Here is a 15230-nt window from a genome sequence, read left to right on the forward strand (position 1 = left end):
GTTCTAGTGTATGCAACAGAATGGTGTTTGACACTTTAGCCAAAGTCCATGAAAGCATCTTAATGTAGATCACATTTTTTTATTAAAAAAATGTATGGTTGCTACTTTTGTTTTGTTGTTTTTGGAGTTCAACTTTAAACATTCAAAATCAGTCTGTATAAGTAAGAATATTTTTGTATAAAATCTGCATTGTAATAATATAATTATTTTTTTCTCTTCTTTTTTTTTTTTGCACGGGTAGTTCTAAACCGATTTTTTAAGTGCCCGTATTATTTTTCATTAGATAGCACAAAATGATTTACGCTCTATCGTAATATTGTGTACAGGCGGTCTACGGTCAACCCCTGGGTCCTTGTCGCTGTAACGCTCTTGCGCATGTCAGACAACACGTGCATAGGCAGTAGCGTTGTCTTAGTCTGTTAGCTTGTTATTATTTCGTGATATACATTTTCTTACAGTGCTTTTGAGTTACAGTCCATCCAAAAATGGGTGGTCTTCAGAAGAAAAAGGTATGATACCCTTTTTTTACTCAAAAATAAACGGCAGCCATCAAGCTACTAGGGCTAGTTTGTTTGCATGGCCACAGTCTTAGACTCAAGTTACAAATTTTGTGTTAGGCCTCACAACGAAAGAAGTTCACTTTATTTTACTGTTTTACAGTTTGAGAGGGGCTCTGCCACGAACTACATCACCAGGAACAGAGCACGAAAGAAGCTGATGCTAAGCCTCCCTGACTTCAGGTAGATGATCATTTTATTCAAAAAAGTCTGCCATGTGGGTTTTACAGTGACCTAATCCTTTTATTTTTTTGTTGAAGGGAACGTATATGAACATCGAAGTATAAATGTCATCTTTTTTAGAGCTTTGGCTTTTAGGAGCTTCTTAGTTTAGTTCAATTTATAAATGGAAATGTTCCTTTTCACTGCTAAGCTGCTGCTCAGTCAGTGTCTAAAAGTTGTATAAACGAAATTTCGTTTTGTATACACTCTGTGTGAACAATATGATAATAAAGTTGTCATAAGTCTTGTTATTTTTTTATTCATTCCCAATGAAACGGAGTGCAATGCTGAAAAAAGACCACTTTAGATGAAATATAAATGTAAATGAAAATGCATAACAGTCAGTCTGGTTCACACAGTAAACTTACATCAAATAAATGCAAACGTATGACTTAAAGTCGAACAACGATTTAGTGATAATTTCTTTGTGGTTTATAAACCTGTTAAAGGGCTACGGTTTAAGGTCCATTTATATTTCTATTAAATGTTACAATGGTGTTATCAGAATCAGAAATACTTTAATAATCCCAGAGGGAAATTACTTTTGTTATAAGACCATTTAATTTTTCGGTTTTTCTGTTTTAGATCCTAGGTCTGCATGTCCTGTTAACAAGACTCTCTGGATTATCTTCCCCTTTAGGCGGCTGTGCATCCTCAAAGGAATCTATCCACATGAACCAAAACACAAGAAGAAGGTCAACAAAGGCTCCACTGCCCCAAGGACCTTCTACCTTCTCAAAGACATCCGCTTTCTACTACATGAGCCCATTGTATCCAAGTTCAGAGAGTATAAGGTATTTTAGATAAACCCATAATAATATTGTCATAATATACTTTGATTTCTTGACATTAATTTCATATCCATAACTGTTGTATTGAATAACAGGAAAATAAATTTTGGAACAAGAAAATGATTCACCTTTGATGTGAATAACCCCTCTACACAAAACAGCTAACTCTCTGGTTTTGTTTAATTTTCAACAGATCTTTGTACGCAAGCTAAAGAGGGCTTATGGAAAAACAGAGTGGTCTGCTGTTGAAAGACTGAAGGAGAACAAGCCGACATATAAATTGGACCACATCGTGAAGGAAAGGTGGGAAAGTTAATTTTCTTTACTCACCACAGGGGTTGAACTGCATAGATGTGCTTTGTTTTTACATTGGATTCAATTAGTCTTAAGAAAAGTACAATTTAAAATGGTAGAGAAATGGGTAAAACAAATTATAGCTCTTTCAGTAAAAGTGATAAAAACATTTGGTAGCTTATAAAAAACACTAAAGGCAGTGTTACGCTGATAGGATTTTGGATAAGTGTTGTTATAAAAATATTTTGGATCATAAATGTGGTACAGGTTTTAATAAAGAAATGCTGGAAAGGACTAGGTTACCTTTTTAAAGTAAATAAACAAAAGATCTTAATTCGGTTAAAGGATTTTAAAAAATTGTTTGTAAAGACCCCCCTCTCCACTTTAAAAAAAATAAATTCACATGCACAACCCTTTATCCGTTCCTGAGTGGGAATGCCTAATAAATCTGTGCGAGAGCATGAACCAGCCCATTTCTCCTACTGCAGGATCTGTTTAAAAGTTGCTGTTTGCATCGCTCATACAAGCTTACTTTCCAATAGAAGATTTTTCATTTTTACACCTCATCAGACTCGCCACCGGTGTTATGCCGAAGAATACCTGCCTGTCGAGAATGACCTCCCCTCTCGCACACTTATGAGAAAACATATTGAAAAATGAATAAAAAGGGAACTTTCAAACATAATGTTTTCATATTTCTTATGCATGGATCTCCTAAAATTCAGAGTTTTGGTGGACAGATAAATGCCAAGAATGACCAGAATTGCCTCCCGTCACAGGAGCGCTCATCACCCCAAACCAGGGGTAACCAATTAAAAATCAGCAGGGTCCGAATAAAGACAATCATCAACCAGTGAAGGTCCGGAGACATTTTTAAGTATAATCTGTTACTTTAAAACAGCATTTAACAGTGAAATAAGTTTAGGTTTTTATGCATCCATGTTAGACATTGAATTTTTAAATAAAATATGGAAAAAATAGAACATGTTCCCATTTTAAAATCTGAAGTATTTTTTGAAGTAGAGAAAAACAAGCATTTGGTGTGGTATATGGAAAATTTCCTGATTCACATATTTTACAAAACACCTGAACAGACGGTTTATTTTCTTTTTTATGGCTTCATGTGAGAAATGGGCTTTACTCTGCCCTGTAAGGCTTTTAAAATTGTTTTTGAATGGCGACAAAGCCCATATCAAGGTGCTCATTTTAAGACTGGATCGATAATTATTTTTGATTATGGTCATCGTGGGAAATTCTGCTTCACAGCAGCTTAAGCCAAACGTACTCAAAATGTGCAGGATCCTCTTTCAGGACACCATTTCACTTTTCTTTCACCAGTTCACCACGATTCTATCAGCAGTCCACACATTCTCTGCTTTCTTCTTTTCATAGTCTTCTCCATCTTTCCCATGGCCTGACTTGCCACAGGTTTGCCTGCTGTGTCTAAAAGTGGTTCAGAGCAGTGACCCAGACTGATGCAGCCCATTGCCTAATTTGTATCACATGTAGCCTGGTCCCAGACACTCCAGAGGGCTTTACCATGTTAACAGGAGAAAGGGTGCAAGTGAAATTATACAGCGTCGTCGGACAACATGCAGTAATTTATAAATGTTTTAAATCAGGTTGGGTCCATATTAGCCAACGGGTGGGTTCGGATCCAGACCCTGGTCCGCTAATCTGTGACCTCTGTCCTAAACTCTCACTTATTGATGAGAAATTGTCAGACATCATACAGAATGGTGTTTACAGCGAAAGCGTAAATGCTATCCACTGAACAGAGTATATATTCATCGGACACTGACTGTAGCACGTCGGCAAAAACTTCTCTCCATAAAAGTAAAAATCGTATTCATTTAATTTAACTCTCCACCAAAACTCTAAATCTTAAAGAATCCATGTATAAAAGATATGAACTCATTAAGAATATGTTTAAAAGTTCCCTTTGTTCATATTTCAATCCGTTTTCTCATCAGAATGCGATAAGGAAGGTATTTCTCGGCATATGGTTAGGTGAAAATGTAGACGGCCTTATGTAAACGTATCACCAGAATGATTGACACTTGGGAGGATCACTTATTTTGATGATCCACCCGGAAAAAAAAGGACATCCGCCACTATAACTTTAATATTTGTTGGAATCATCCTTTGGCTTCAGATAACATCTCTTCTATAAACCACATTTGAATTGGTAAAGAAACTCAACACATTATTGGAGAATTACAGTAGGACAGAAAGGTATTTATTAAGCCATTGATTGTGCATACCATATACTCCAGGACTATTTGTTGTTCTGTCATCCAAAGATGGTTCCTGATGGCACCAGCTCTACATTTGTAGGGGTTGACCAAACAGAAGTCCTGTGTTAAACGATGGATGAATCGTATGGGGGGTTGGCATACAGAGATGGGTGATAATGCATTAATAGACACAGAAACACTTTTTTTTTATAAACATGCAAAACGTATTTTCACTCTTCTGTCTTGAAATGACAACGGTCCTTATATATATAGATAGACTTCATGTATAGTTTAATTTGTAGAACATAGGTTGATACAGAATTATAATTTTGCAAATGCGGGATGAGTTGTATAAATTGTCAGCAGAGGGCAGAGTTGTACAGTTCATAGAGCCTTTTTGCTTATAGGAGCTTTTCTCTTTTTCTTTTCACCTTGGAAAAGAATCCACTAAGGGGCAGCTTTAAACCATGGATCATTGAAATCCTTAAAGTGACAGTCGAACAGTAATTTAAAGTGTCGTGTCCTAAGAAATGATTGACTCAAGAATGGAAATCTTAAACAGCTGAAGTGATCTAGGAGAATTTACTGACCTTACAATTTGAATCCTTAGGCCAAAACAAATTTGTAGAGAGGTTAGGAGGGATATTAAGGATTTCTCTGGTTGAAGGTATGGAGGACTTGTGACAACAAAGTCCTGTGCGGTTTTGGAACAATTTGGCCATAAGCCAAAATTTCCTTTTGGGCGTGTCAGAAAAATGTTAGTGCAACAGTTTGAACAAAATCTGTGTTTGGTTTGTTTTTTGCATTTTCTGTTTCAAAACGAAACATAGAAGAATATAATGAAGCACTGCTCATTTAATTTGTTTTTTCTTTAATTCAATAAAAAAAAAAACTAATCAAAAAAACACTTAATTTTTCCTTATTTAAATAAAGTTGAATTAAAGGCATGCTTCATATTTTTTAGGGTACCATTTCATGTGGTTTCCAGACTTCAAAGTAAAAGCATACATGGAGTGTTGTAAAATATATAGCATGTTGCTTCTTTATATATTATTCTCAATGTACAGCCCTGAGAAAAACAGTCATAACAGAGTAATGTGCAGCTCCATAACAATGCAAAGCTTTGCTGATTTTAGAGGGTTTCCGACTCTTAAAGGTTCTGTCATGAATGAAAATTAAGGTTTGGGTGCAGCATCAGAGTGTCTGGAATATCAGCAGTTTTCCAGTTGAAGCATGAAAAAAGTGACAACTGTAGAAGCTGAAATGGAAAAGTACACCAATTTAAACATTTTATTACCCTAGATTTAAAAAAAAATGTTTAAACTCATAACTTGTTTAGTGTTCTAAACCCTAAAAAATTTTATTGCCTTTGCACTAATCAATTTTTGGAACAAAACTGCCATCACTATAAATTCCAACAACGACAATTTAATTTGTGTTGGATAGATAAAACAAAAATATAATGCAGTGGTTTTAAGTTATTTTAATATTACATTTTTTGTGTTAAAGTTTTAAAAACAGAAAAGCAGCACTGTTATACCTTCTTGTTTTGAAGCAGAAACAATGAATGAACCAGACATGTTTTGCACATTCACATCTTAACAGGTGTCTTTACAATTGTAAGACATAATACAAGTGAAAGGATGTAATTCTGGTATTCACTGGATGGTTTCTTTTGCAGGTATCCCACCTTCATTGATGCCCTCCGTGACATCGACGACGCCCTCTGCATGTGTTTCTTGTTCTCTACATTCGCCAGAACAGGAAAATGTCATGTGCAGACAATCCAGCTGTGCAGGCGCCTCACTGTGGAGTGGATGAACTATGTGATAGCATCCCGTGCGCTCAGAAAGGTTTGTATTCTCTTGACGACAAATAAGGTCAAATGAGAGGTTGCGATTATATAACTATTCTAAACATTTTGTTTTTATCCCTCAGGTTTTCCTCTCTATCAAGGGAATTTATTACCAGGCTGAGGTTATGGGACAGCTCATTACATGGCTGGTGCCATATCAGTTCTCCCATGATGTAAGTGCAGCAGGGGTAATGATAATAAGCAGTTGCACTATTGTTGTGGGATTAAAATGAAGATTTGGTAAACCTTTGTGAGGTTCTGAGTCATTAATTTGTGGTGCTTTTATACTAGAAAACTGCAATTAGTTTTGTCATGGCCTCAAGCTGTTCACCTGCTGCATTATATGCAATTATATTATTAGCTTCTCCTGTTTGGTTTTTCATGTTTATATAGACCGAATAAAGCTAATAAGCTTACAAATGTGCAAACTCAGCCTTACAATAGTTTGGTAGACCTGGTGCTTAGAATTAAGGTTTGGCGCTAAGCTATTGTTCTCAATTAAACAGCCCTATTGAACTTTTTTATGTTGTTAACTTAATGAAGTTTAGTTGAATAGATTTGTGTTTCGGTTTGTTTGATTTGCTCCTAGGTTTTTATTAACCAGCCATAGGAACCATTTATTACAATCGTTTTAGATTTCCTTAAACCATGTTTCTCATTTAGGCATTGTTTGGAGAGCACTAAATTGCAAAATATGTGCAATTCTAATAAAAAATTGGAAAAAGGTATAGACCTTGTTTGCTGATTTTGGGCTTTTTTAACATGGATTAAAATTAGGTGTTAAAGGCACTTTTTTTTTATGGTTAAAATGACACGCCTGTCATTTAAAGGTTTGCCCGTTTAGTTTGGTTCACTCCTGTCTAATAATCTGAGCGCCGTGGGGAAACCCAAAGCCCTGTGTGAGGACTTGAGGAAAATGACTTTTCAATCTACTGTAAGAGAAAATATTTCTGTGGAGGAAATTAACACCCATTATGCCAGTTTAAAAGAAGTCTATTGTGGTGAAGGGACCAATAGCAGGTTCTTGCTGGTTAGCATGGACGTGCGTGCCGATATAAACAGAATGAGACAGGACTTTCTGTACTAGTATGTTTATGTAGTCATTTTAGAAAAAAAAAGAGAAATCCTAATAAAAACTGAATTTATTTTTAAAGTTTCCAGCTTACTTGTCAAAGTGGAGTAAGGAACGTGTTTTGGTCAGAAACGGAATAACAAAATCTTTACGTTAGTATTTTATTTCAAAGCCCTTGTTCCTGTTGTACCCAGCTGTATATCTATAGATACAGCAGAAATGTATACGAGTGATTTATTATTATTATTTTTTTCTTTCAGCACCCAACAGATGTGGACTACAGAGTCATGGCAACCTTCACAGAGTTGTACACAACTCTCCTGGGCTTTGTCAACTTCAGACTCTACCAGTCTCTAAACTTGGTCTACCCTCCAAAGGTATGAAGATCTGCTCCTTTGTGTGCGGCTTCTAGTGAGCTTTTGCTCAGCAAACATTATCTCTTTGCTTTCAGCTGGATAGTAAAGCAGAACTGTATCTCAAGGAAGAGAATGAGGATGACTACGCCATGAATTCAGAGAGTTACCTTGAGGTGAGACCATCTTACAGTCTAAAAAGGACCATCAATATTATATTGCCTGTTTTTCTTGATGCGCCTCTAGATTTGGCTTCTCTACCTGTCAGCTTTGGATCACCTCTTCCTTAAAGGAATAGTACACCCAAAACATGATTAGCCTTCATTTTCTACTCACCCCCATGCTGAACAACACTCTGGAGTACTTTTTTGATATCTCAAATGCATCTGGAGATCTGGGAGGCTTCTTGCTGTCTGCTGACATTCAAATAATGGAGGTCCATGGCGCCCGAGACAGAAAGGTCCATAAAAGTCCACAAAAACGTGTCAATATTCCTCCATACTGCTCGTCCAATGTAATCCAAGTGTCCTGAGTGGGTAGCATCCAGAATTTACTCGAAACGAAGTCATTTAGAACGTTTTAGATTCTAAACAGTAGTGTATAGGATTTCCTAATAGCGCCCCCATGCGCGCTCACGATTCTACGGAAGCCGGCAGACCAAACCGGAAGAAAGTGCGCATTCAGCGTCTGCTCTGCCGATAATGCAAGCGTAGAAGAAGAAATGTGCTGTTTACCTGTGCAAAGAAAGAAACAACGAAAGAAAAATGTCTGAGGACTTCAGTGATGAGGAAGAGCATGAGTTATTTGCCGAGCTGAATGCGCTGGTTTGGTCTGCCGGCTTCCGTAGAATCGTGAGCGCGCATGGGGGCGCTATTAGGAAATCCTATACACTACTGTTTAGGCTCTAAAACGTTCTAAATGACTTCGTTTCGAGTAAATTCTGGATGCTACCCACTCAGGACACTTGGATTACATTGGACGAGCAGTATGGAGAAATATTGACACGTTTTTTGTGGACTTTTATGGACCTTTCTGCCTCGGGCACCATAGACCTCCATTATTTGAATGTCAGCAGACAGCAAGAAGCCTCCCAGATCTCCAGATGCATTTGAGATATCAAAAAAGTACTCCAGAGTGTTGTTCAGCATGGGGGTGAGTAGAAAATGAAGGCTAATCATGTTTTGGGTGTACTATTCCTTTAAGACCTACAAGTGTAGCCTTCTTCACCTGATCTCCCATCCTTAGTCACTGTTCTCCTTTAATGTGGTCTCAAATTGATGTTTTCTAGCTTGCAAGAGCATACATTCTGTTTACATGTTTGTTGTAGTAAACGGATGAAAGTATCAGAATATCTTGTTATTGATAACCTTAGATTCTATAGAGTATTGATTAGTCAGATTTGCTAAGGTTTTTTTTCCTGTAGTCTTATCTTAACATGTAATTTTTTCTAAGTATTTCAGCTTCTTTCAGCAGAAAAACATATTCATGTCATTGTATTGCCAAGTTTATAATTGATTTACTCGCACCTTAACTCAACTTTCTGCGGTTTTTGGTAGCAAACTTTTTTCAGCACATTTATTGAGCACATCATTTAGTAAGAGGACATACAATGGTTCTTGAATAGTACAGTTTCATAATTGAAGGTTTTTTCATTATTTCAGATTTTGAAGCACCAGTTCCTGTCTTGTTACTTTTACAGAAGTTTCTTTAATTTTAGTGTATTATGATAGAATTAAACATTTCAAAATTTTCTTTCTGCAGAAACTTTCAGCTCTCAGTTCCAGCCTTGCACGTGTTGTTTCCTCAGAGGAGGAGGAGGAGGCTAAAGTTGATCAGTTTCCTGTTGAAGGGGTAAGAAGAGCAAGCCAAATGACATTTTGTTTATGTGACCTGTCCTCAACAAAAAGGATTTAAGGGAAACATTAAGACACTTGTAAGCCAAGATGAATTAATTAATCTCAGGGGATAAAGGGTAAAAGGTGACCTTTCTTCAGTGGAGGATTGACACCTCTTTTAGAAACACTGCCTAACTGGGGATTTGCAGCCTTTTCATGGGTTGCTATGAACAGGCTGTTCTCACCTGAGAAGCTTGTTTTGCCCAACTGAATTGAAATAACCAGTGGACTGCACTTCACCACTGGGACTTTCCATGAATTAGCTAAACCTTTTTTGGAAATGTTAAATGTTGCGTGTAGTTTAGCAGCCCAGGCTTAATTCCTTACGGAGTCTCTGCTGTGCCTTTTTCAAGTAGCGCCATCTTTAAAGTGACAAAAGTGGATGCAAAAAAAAGGGCTTTGCAATATTATTGGGCTTTTAACTTTTCTGACATTGAAGCCAAACATATATCTAGTTTTATTTTTAATTTATAAGTTTTATAAGTTCTTTTCTTTGAGTGGACTGTCTTTTACCCAGGATATTAAGTAACAGAGCTGGGATTCAACTGTTTTGAGATATTGAAGGTCTTTTGTGTTACACTGTTTGTGTGTTGGTCTGGAGTATTCAAAAGAAAAGATATCAGTTCTCTATTACACACTGAGAGCCATGTACATATATACTTTATCATACTTTTTTATGTAAATTTAATAGATACACTTTAGTGGTTTACATTTTGTTCCCATGTAAGGGAGTGGGCAACATTATCTGCAATTTGCATGGCAGTATTATAAACTTAGCTCTGTATGTCCTTTTCAGGTTTGTAAATAATCCCTTTTAACTCTGAACACTTTTTTTCTTTTGACCTTAGGAGGACATGGAGACGATGGAAGCCAAAGAAAAGGAAGAGAAGCTGCTGGAAGCCCAGAAAAAGATCTTTGAGGGTCTCAAATTCTTCATCAACAGAGAAGTTCCCAGGGAGTCGCTGGCTTTTGTTATCAGGTGCTTTTACGGTTGCAGGATTTAAAAGCCACCAACCTGCTTTGTTAAATTTGTGTTTCCCATACTTAAAAAGATGTGGGGAAAAAATGTCTGATTTTTAAACCCATTTTTGTTTTTTCATGCTTTCAGGTGTTTTGGTGGCGAGGTGTCCTGGGACAAATCTGTTTGCATCGGAAGCACATTTGATGTCACAGATGAGACCATCACTCATCAGATTGTTGACAGACCTAATGTGGACAAACAGTACATGAACAGGTAAAGGAAACTTTCTTCATAGCTTCTAAGCTTTTTTTCCTACATTTAAATATCAGAGGCAGAATAAAACGGTTTGTGGTTTCATTCTTCACATTAGCCTCATCTGCATTTTCTTTTTGTTTACATTCTGCTCTTCCTAGATCTGTTCCTTACAGCTATTTCTGTATCCCCTGTGTTGTTGCTTTAGGTACTACATCCAGCCCCAGTGGGTGTATGACTGTGTCAATGCTAAAATACTCCTTCCTGTGGAGGACTATTTCCTTGGAGTCACTCTTCCACCTCACCTGTCTCCGTTTGTAGAGGAGAAGGAAGGCGACTATGTTCCTCCAGAGAAGCTCAAGATAATGGCCATACAGCGAGGAGAGAAAACTGGTACAGATCAGTCACATTTTTAAAAATAAGTGTATTGTTAAATGACAGTGATTACTACATGTTTAGATGTGTTCACCTTCAGTAGTTTTTAATTGCAAATCTGCTGTATTTTATCAGCAGATTAATTTGCCCCCCCTTTCCGGATAAATATTGTAATCTCTGAAGCACTGATATGAATTTATTTCAGCTAAAAGGAACCAGAGCCATGAGTCTTGGTCATCTTTACCACGCCTGATGAATTAATCTGTGTTTGCCTTTCTCTATCAGCCAATCCAGCTTTAATATCCGGAGTCACTTTTCAAATTTATCCAGAGATGTGCAGCAGGAATAACTACTGCTGGTTGTTAAAACACAGCATTAAAACTACATCATTTATTGAACTTTAGTCACCTGAAAAGATGCAGCTGAGCCTTGAACCAGAGTAATGGGAGGACTGAGCTCTGAATAATGAAAGATTGTCAGTGTCCTTTACACCACTTGGATGTTAAGGCAGAAATGGAAAAAAAAAAAACCTGTCCCAGCCAGCTGTCTAGCTAAAGACCAGTTTGTCATGCAGACTGGACCTAGGCCGTATGAGATGCTATCATAACATTGAGGTATCAAAGTTTACCTTCAGTTATCATACCAGTGGGTTCATTGTGCCATGGCTCAATGAACTCACTAGTATAAAAATGTGGCCAATATCCGGATTGTGCTTTTTAAAGTTTTTAAGGAAGGTGCTTTTTATTTATCTACACAAAGTCCTGTGGGTGCAAGATGCATATGAGACGTTTTAGTCAATTTTTGAGTCTTGCCACAGAACTGAAACTGCACTACTTAGGGTTCAACCTTCATGATTAAATGCATGAAGAAATATCTTGGGAAATACTGCTGCCTGGAAGACAGTAGATGCTTGACAAGACAGATGTTTCTAAAATAAAGCAAAAATTAACTTTTATATTGAATGAAATGAAACTCTCAGCCATTTTGAAGCCCTGCTCCATCATGTATTGTGTCCAACTTGGTAAAAGTAAAAACATCTCAATATGCCGCCCTCTTGTGTTGACCTACAAATGGGAATTGATGAACTCCTAATTCAAAGCTATGAGAGCGCATTTATTTAGAATGGGAGGTTATCAGGCTTTGGAAGAACATTTAGCTATAAAAACAATGCTTGAGTTTTGCAAATTAAAAGCCAGATTGCACATTTTTTCCCTATTAAGTCAAAGCCAGTTAAATCCTACTTACCATAAGTCTTTGTCCATTTGGGACAGAAAGACGTCCTTTATAGCTTTACTTATACATGGGGTACCTCAAGGCTCCATATTGGGTCCCCTTTTATTCTCCTTGGGTAATCTCTGGGATTACAGTGCATCATGCAGATGATATTCAGGCTTACTTTTCTTCTAAATCCAGCAGATCCGAGTTAGTGGAGAGGCTGCTCAAAGGTTTGGATGTAGGATAATGACTGAAGCTCAGCTTTCTTTGTTTAAAAAAAAAGTTTTTTTTTAATTCAGTGGAAGTGACCCACTCACGGGATGCATCAGCACTGCTGATGCGCAGGACTGGTCTTGCTGTTCTGTATGCCTGTTGAGAATCTTTAGGTGATCCTTGACTCTAAATTTAAATTGAGGAAATGGGTCAGGGCAGTTGTTCAGTCAGGATTTCATCATCTAAAACATGTAGATGAATTCAAAGCTAAATATTCTTGAGAGGATTATTCATATTTTTATTATTTCTAGACTGACTATTGGAGATTCCTCCATATTCAGCTGGCTGCTGTCAGCTGGCTGTCTGCTGTCTGCGAAACAGTGACCTAAAGACATTATTCCCTCCAGTGGTCGTCTGTTTCTTTAGGAACAGTTTTTAAGATTTCATTTTTAAAAGTCAAAATGGTCTTTCACCTCTATCTCATAGTTTTTTTTTAGCCCATGTAGTCCCAGTAGATCTCCAAGATGATGCATTAGGTCAACCCTTTTTTCTACTTTGCTTTTTATAGCTTAGTTTTGTCTCGTACTTTCAAGCTTTCTATATATACAGCCTGAAAATACTCCTGTCACTCTGGCTATCTTCATTATGAACTATAGGAGACAAGATACAAAGATGAGACACAGCTTCATTTGGGACAAAAAGCCCAGTAAAAATGCCCCCTATATATATATATATTTTTTTTTTTTTTTTTTGCCAATATGTCCTATGTATATCCTAATGTTAAATATTTTATAGAGATATAAATTTACTTTTTTTTTTTAAATCACTTTTGCCATCCTTTATATAAAATAGTACTTAAATTAGTTTTTTTTTTTTAGAAAAAAGGTTTGGTGAATTCTGGTGATGAAAAGTAAAAATTTCCACAGTGCAGAGGAAGCTAATACCGGTTTTAGCAGATACTATTCTGTATAATTTAACAAAGATCATTGCTAAATTTGTGGCTGCAGCTGTAACAAATTTAGCAATTATCTTTATCATTGCTAAATGATAACAAATAATGATAATTTGTAAATAAATTATAAATGAACACAAGTCAGTTGGGATTATTTCTACAAAACGACATCACTTAAACGAGAGTATCCACTATCATTAAAAATATTTAGAAAATTATTTTAGGTATGTTTGAAGAGCTGGATTAGAGGTCCAGCTGACTGAAGGTCTTCAGCCTCGACATACATGGATTTAGCTTGGTAACACCTGGAAAATCAACAGTCTAACATTACCTGCGTTGTCTTAATAATGGTTTCCCCCAGGTACAAACATAAAATGGTGCTTTTTACTGTCTAACGCTCTGAAGATTGAATCTACTGTTATCTACTTTAGACAACTGTGGTCAATAACCAAAAACTGATTGTTTTTGTTGCATTTAAAATAGCAATTGCTTTTTCTCTCAAAGCACAAGACGAAGAAGAAGAAGAAGACGAGGAAGACGAGGAAGAGGAAGATGAGAATGAAGAAGAGGAGGATGATGAGGAAGAATCTGAAGAGAAGGAGCTAAAAAAGATGGAGGAGCAAAGATCTCAGGGGAAGGTGAGAAATGCCTGCTCTTGTGTTGTTCTTTTCCTCCCTGATTTAGTTCGGCATTTTTCGTTTTTTGATCCTCGCTGTCCTTCTTTTTAGTCTCTCAATGTTAAAGTGACGCCCGGAAAAGTGAAGGTGGAAAATGCCGCTCGCTTGGAGCAGGAGGAGAAGGCGGAGGAGAAACGTCTAGCCATCATGATGATGAAGAAAAAGGAGAAGTACCTCTATGATAAGATCATGTTTGGAAAAAAGAGAAAAGTCAGAGAGGTGAGTTTCAGTGTGCTTTTATTTCAATGTTTAAATTCTCAAGTCGATAAGACTGTTTAACCACGTAAAACAGAAACATTGGTCTGCTTTCTATCTCTGTGTACCTTACTGTCAGTGCTGAGCTTTAATCTAATAATGTTTAACCTGTTTATAAAGCACTCAGGCTGAGCCCTAACCCCTTCAGTTCACTGACCCTAAAATGCTTGTGAAACTGGTGCTGAGAATTGTTTTCATTAAATCCGGTCAATCTCTTTAACAGGCGAACAAGCTTGCTGCCAAGAGGAAAGCCCATGACGATGCTGAGAAAATGAAGAAGAAAAAAGCAAGAAAATAAATCCTGTAACAATCTTAATGTGGACCTGACTTTATGTATAAAACCTGATGAGTTGCAGGTTCAGGTTGGCATTTTATGAAACTTGTATCCAAACAGTAAAGCCTCTGTTTGGTGGCTTTGACATTGTGTATAAATGTATATGGATCATGGAAGCTCCATATCTTGACTGTGGTGTTATTGGTTTAAAGCTTTCAGCCTTTGTTGTTAACTGTAAGATATACACCTCTATAATGTAAAACTTTGTTTCCTTTAAATCTCTGTATTAAAAAAAAAAAAACAGCGGACATTTTAAAGTAAAAACCATATCCAACTTCACAAAAATCTTTTGTTTCTTAATGTATGTTTTTTTTTATTATATTTTTTGTCATGTTGTGACTACATTTACTGCTTGTAGTTTCTATAAAAAGTGTAACGCTAGATGGAGATGCATCGATCTGATGGCAGATATATATTTATCACCAGTGATGGGACTAACGGCGTTACCTTGTTTTAGTAACGAGTAATCTAACTAATTACTTTGACTGTAACTATAACGCAGTTACCATTGCAGACACCCCGTTACTGCGCGTTACTCAGGTCGCACAATGAACCTTTTCTGGACTTTTCGGACTCGTGCGCAGCTGCGTGAAGCTGACACCCCACCCACGTCAAAAAACTCTGCAAATAGACTGAATGGTTAGTGCAGATTTATGCAGAAAAAAAATATTGTTTGTGCTACTTTTGTTTAAGAGATATTAAAGATTATTTTTTAGGTCA

General features: G+C 36.8%; 1 protein-coding gene across 1 annotated transcript; it reads left to right on the forward strand.

Annotated features, from left to right (window-relative positions):
• Window positions 1-347: 347 nt before the first annotated feature.
• On the forward strand, window positions 348-14753 carry pes (pescadillo). The gene is made up of 15 exons (XM_038290076.1): window positions 348-509; window positions 661-740; window positions 1420-1573; window positions 1764-1873; window positions 5783-5954; window positions 6040-6129; window positions 7289-7405; window positions 7480-7557; window positions 9143-9232; window positions 10125-10255; window positions 10385-10510; window positions 10698-10882; window positions 13749-13882; window positions 13973-14140; window positions 14400-14753. Exons 1-15 carry the CDS (start codon window positions 486-488, stop codon window positions 14472-14474), a joined length of 1734 nt encoding a protein of 577 aa, XP_038146004.1. The 5' UTR covers window positions 348-485; the 3' UTR covers window positions 14475-14753.
• Window positions 14754-15230: the final 477 nt, after the last annotated feature.

Source organism: Cyprinodon tularosa, unplaced genomic scaffold (assembly GCF_016077235.1).
Source record: "Cyprinodon tularosa strain WSP-4 unplaced genomic scaffold, ASM1607723v1 ctg275, whole genome shotgun sequence".
Classification (NCBI taxonomy): Eukaryota; Metazoa; Chordata; class Actinopteri; order Cyprinodontiformes; family Cyprinodontidae; genus Cyprinodon; species Cyprinodon tularosa.

Bases quoted from the DNA above. Each gene is read 5' to 3' on its own strand.
- pes (XM_038290076.1), top strand. From the start codon at position 486: ATGGGTGGTCTTCAGAAGAAAAAG. The intron at 6,130-7,288 runs GTAAGTGCAGCA...TTTTTCTTTCAG, and splicing joins CATATCAGTTCTCCCATGAT to CACCCAACAGATGTGGACTA. The intron at 7,406-7,479 runs GTATGAAGATCT...CTTTGCTTTCAG, and splicing joins ACTTGGTCTACCCTCCAAAG to CTGGATAGTAAAGCAGAACT.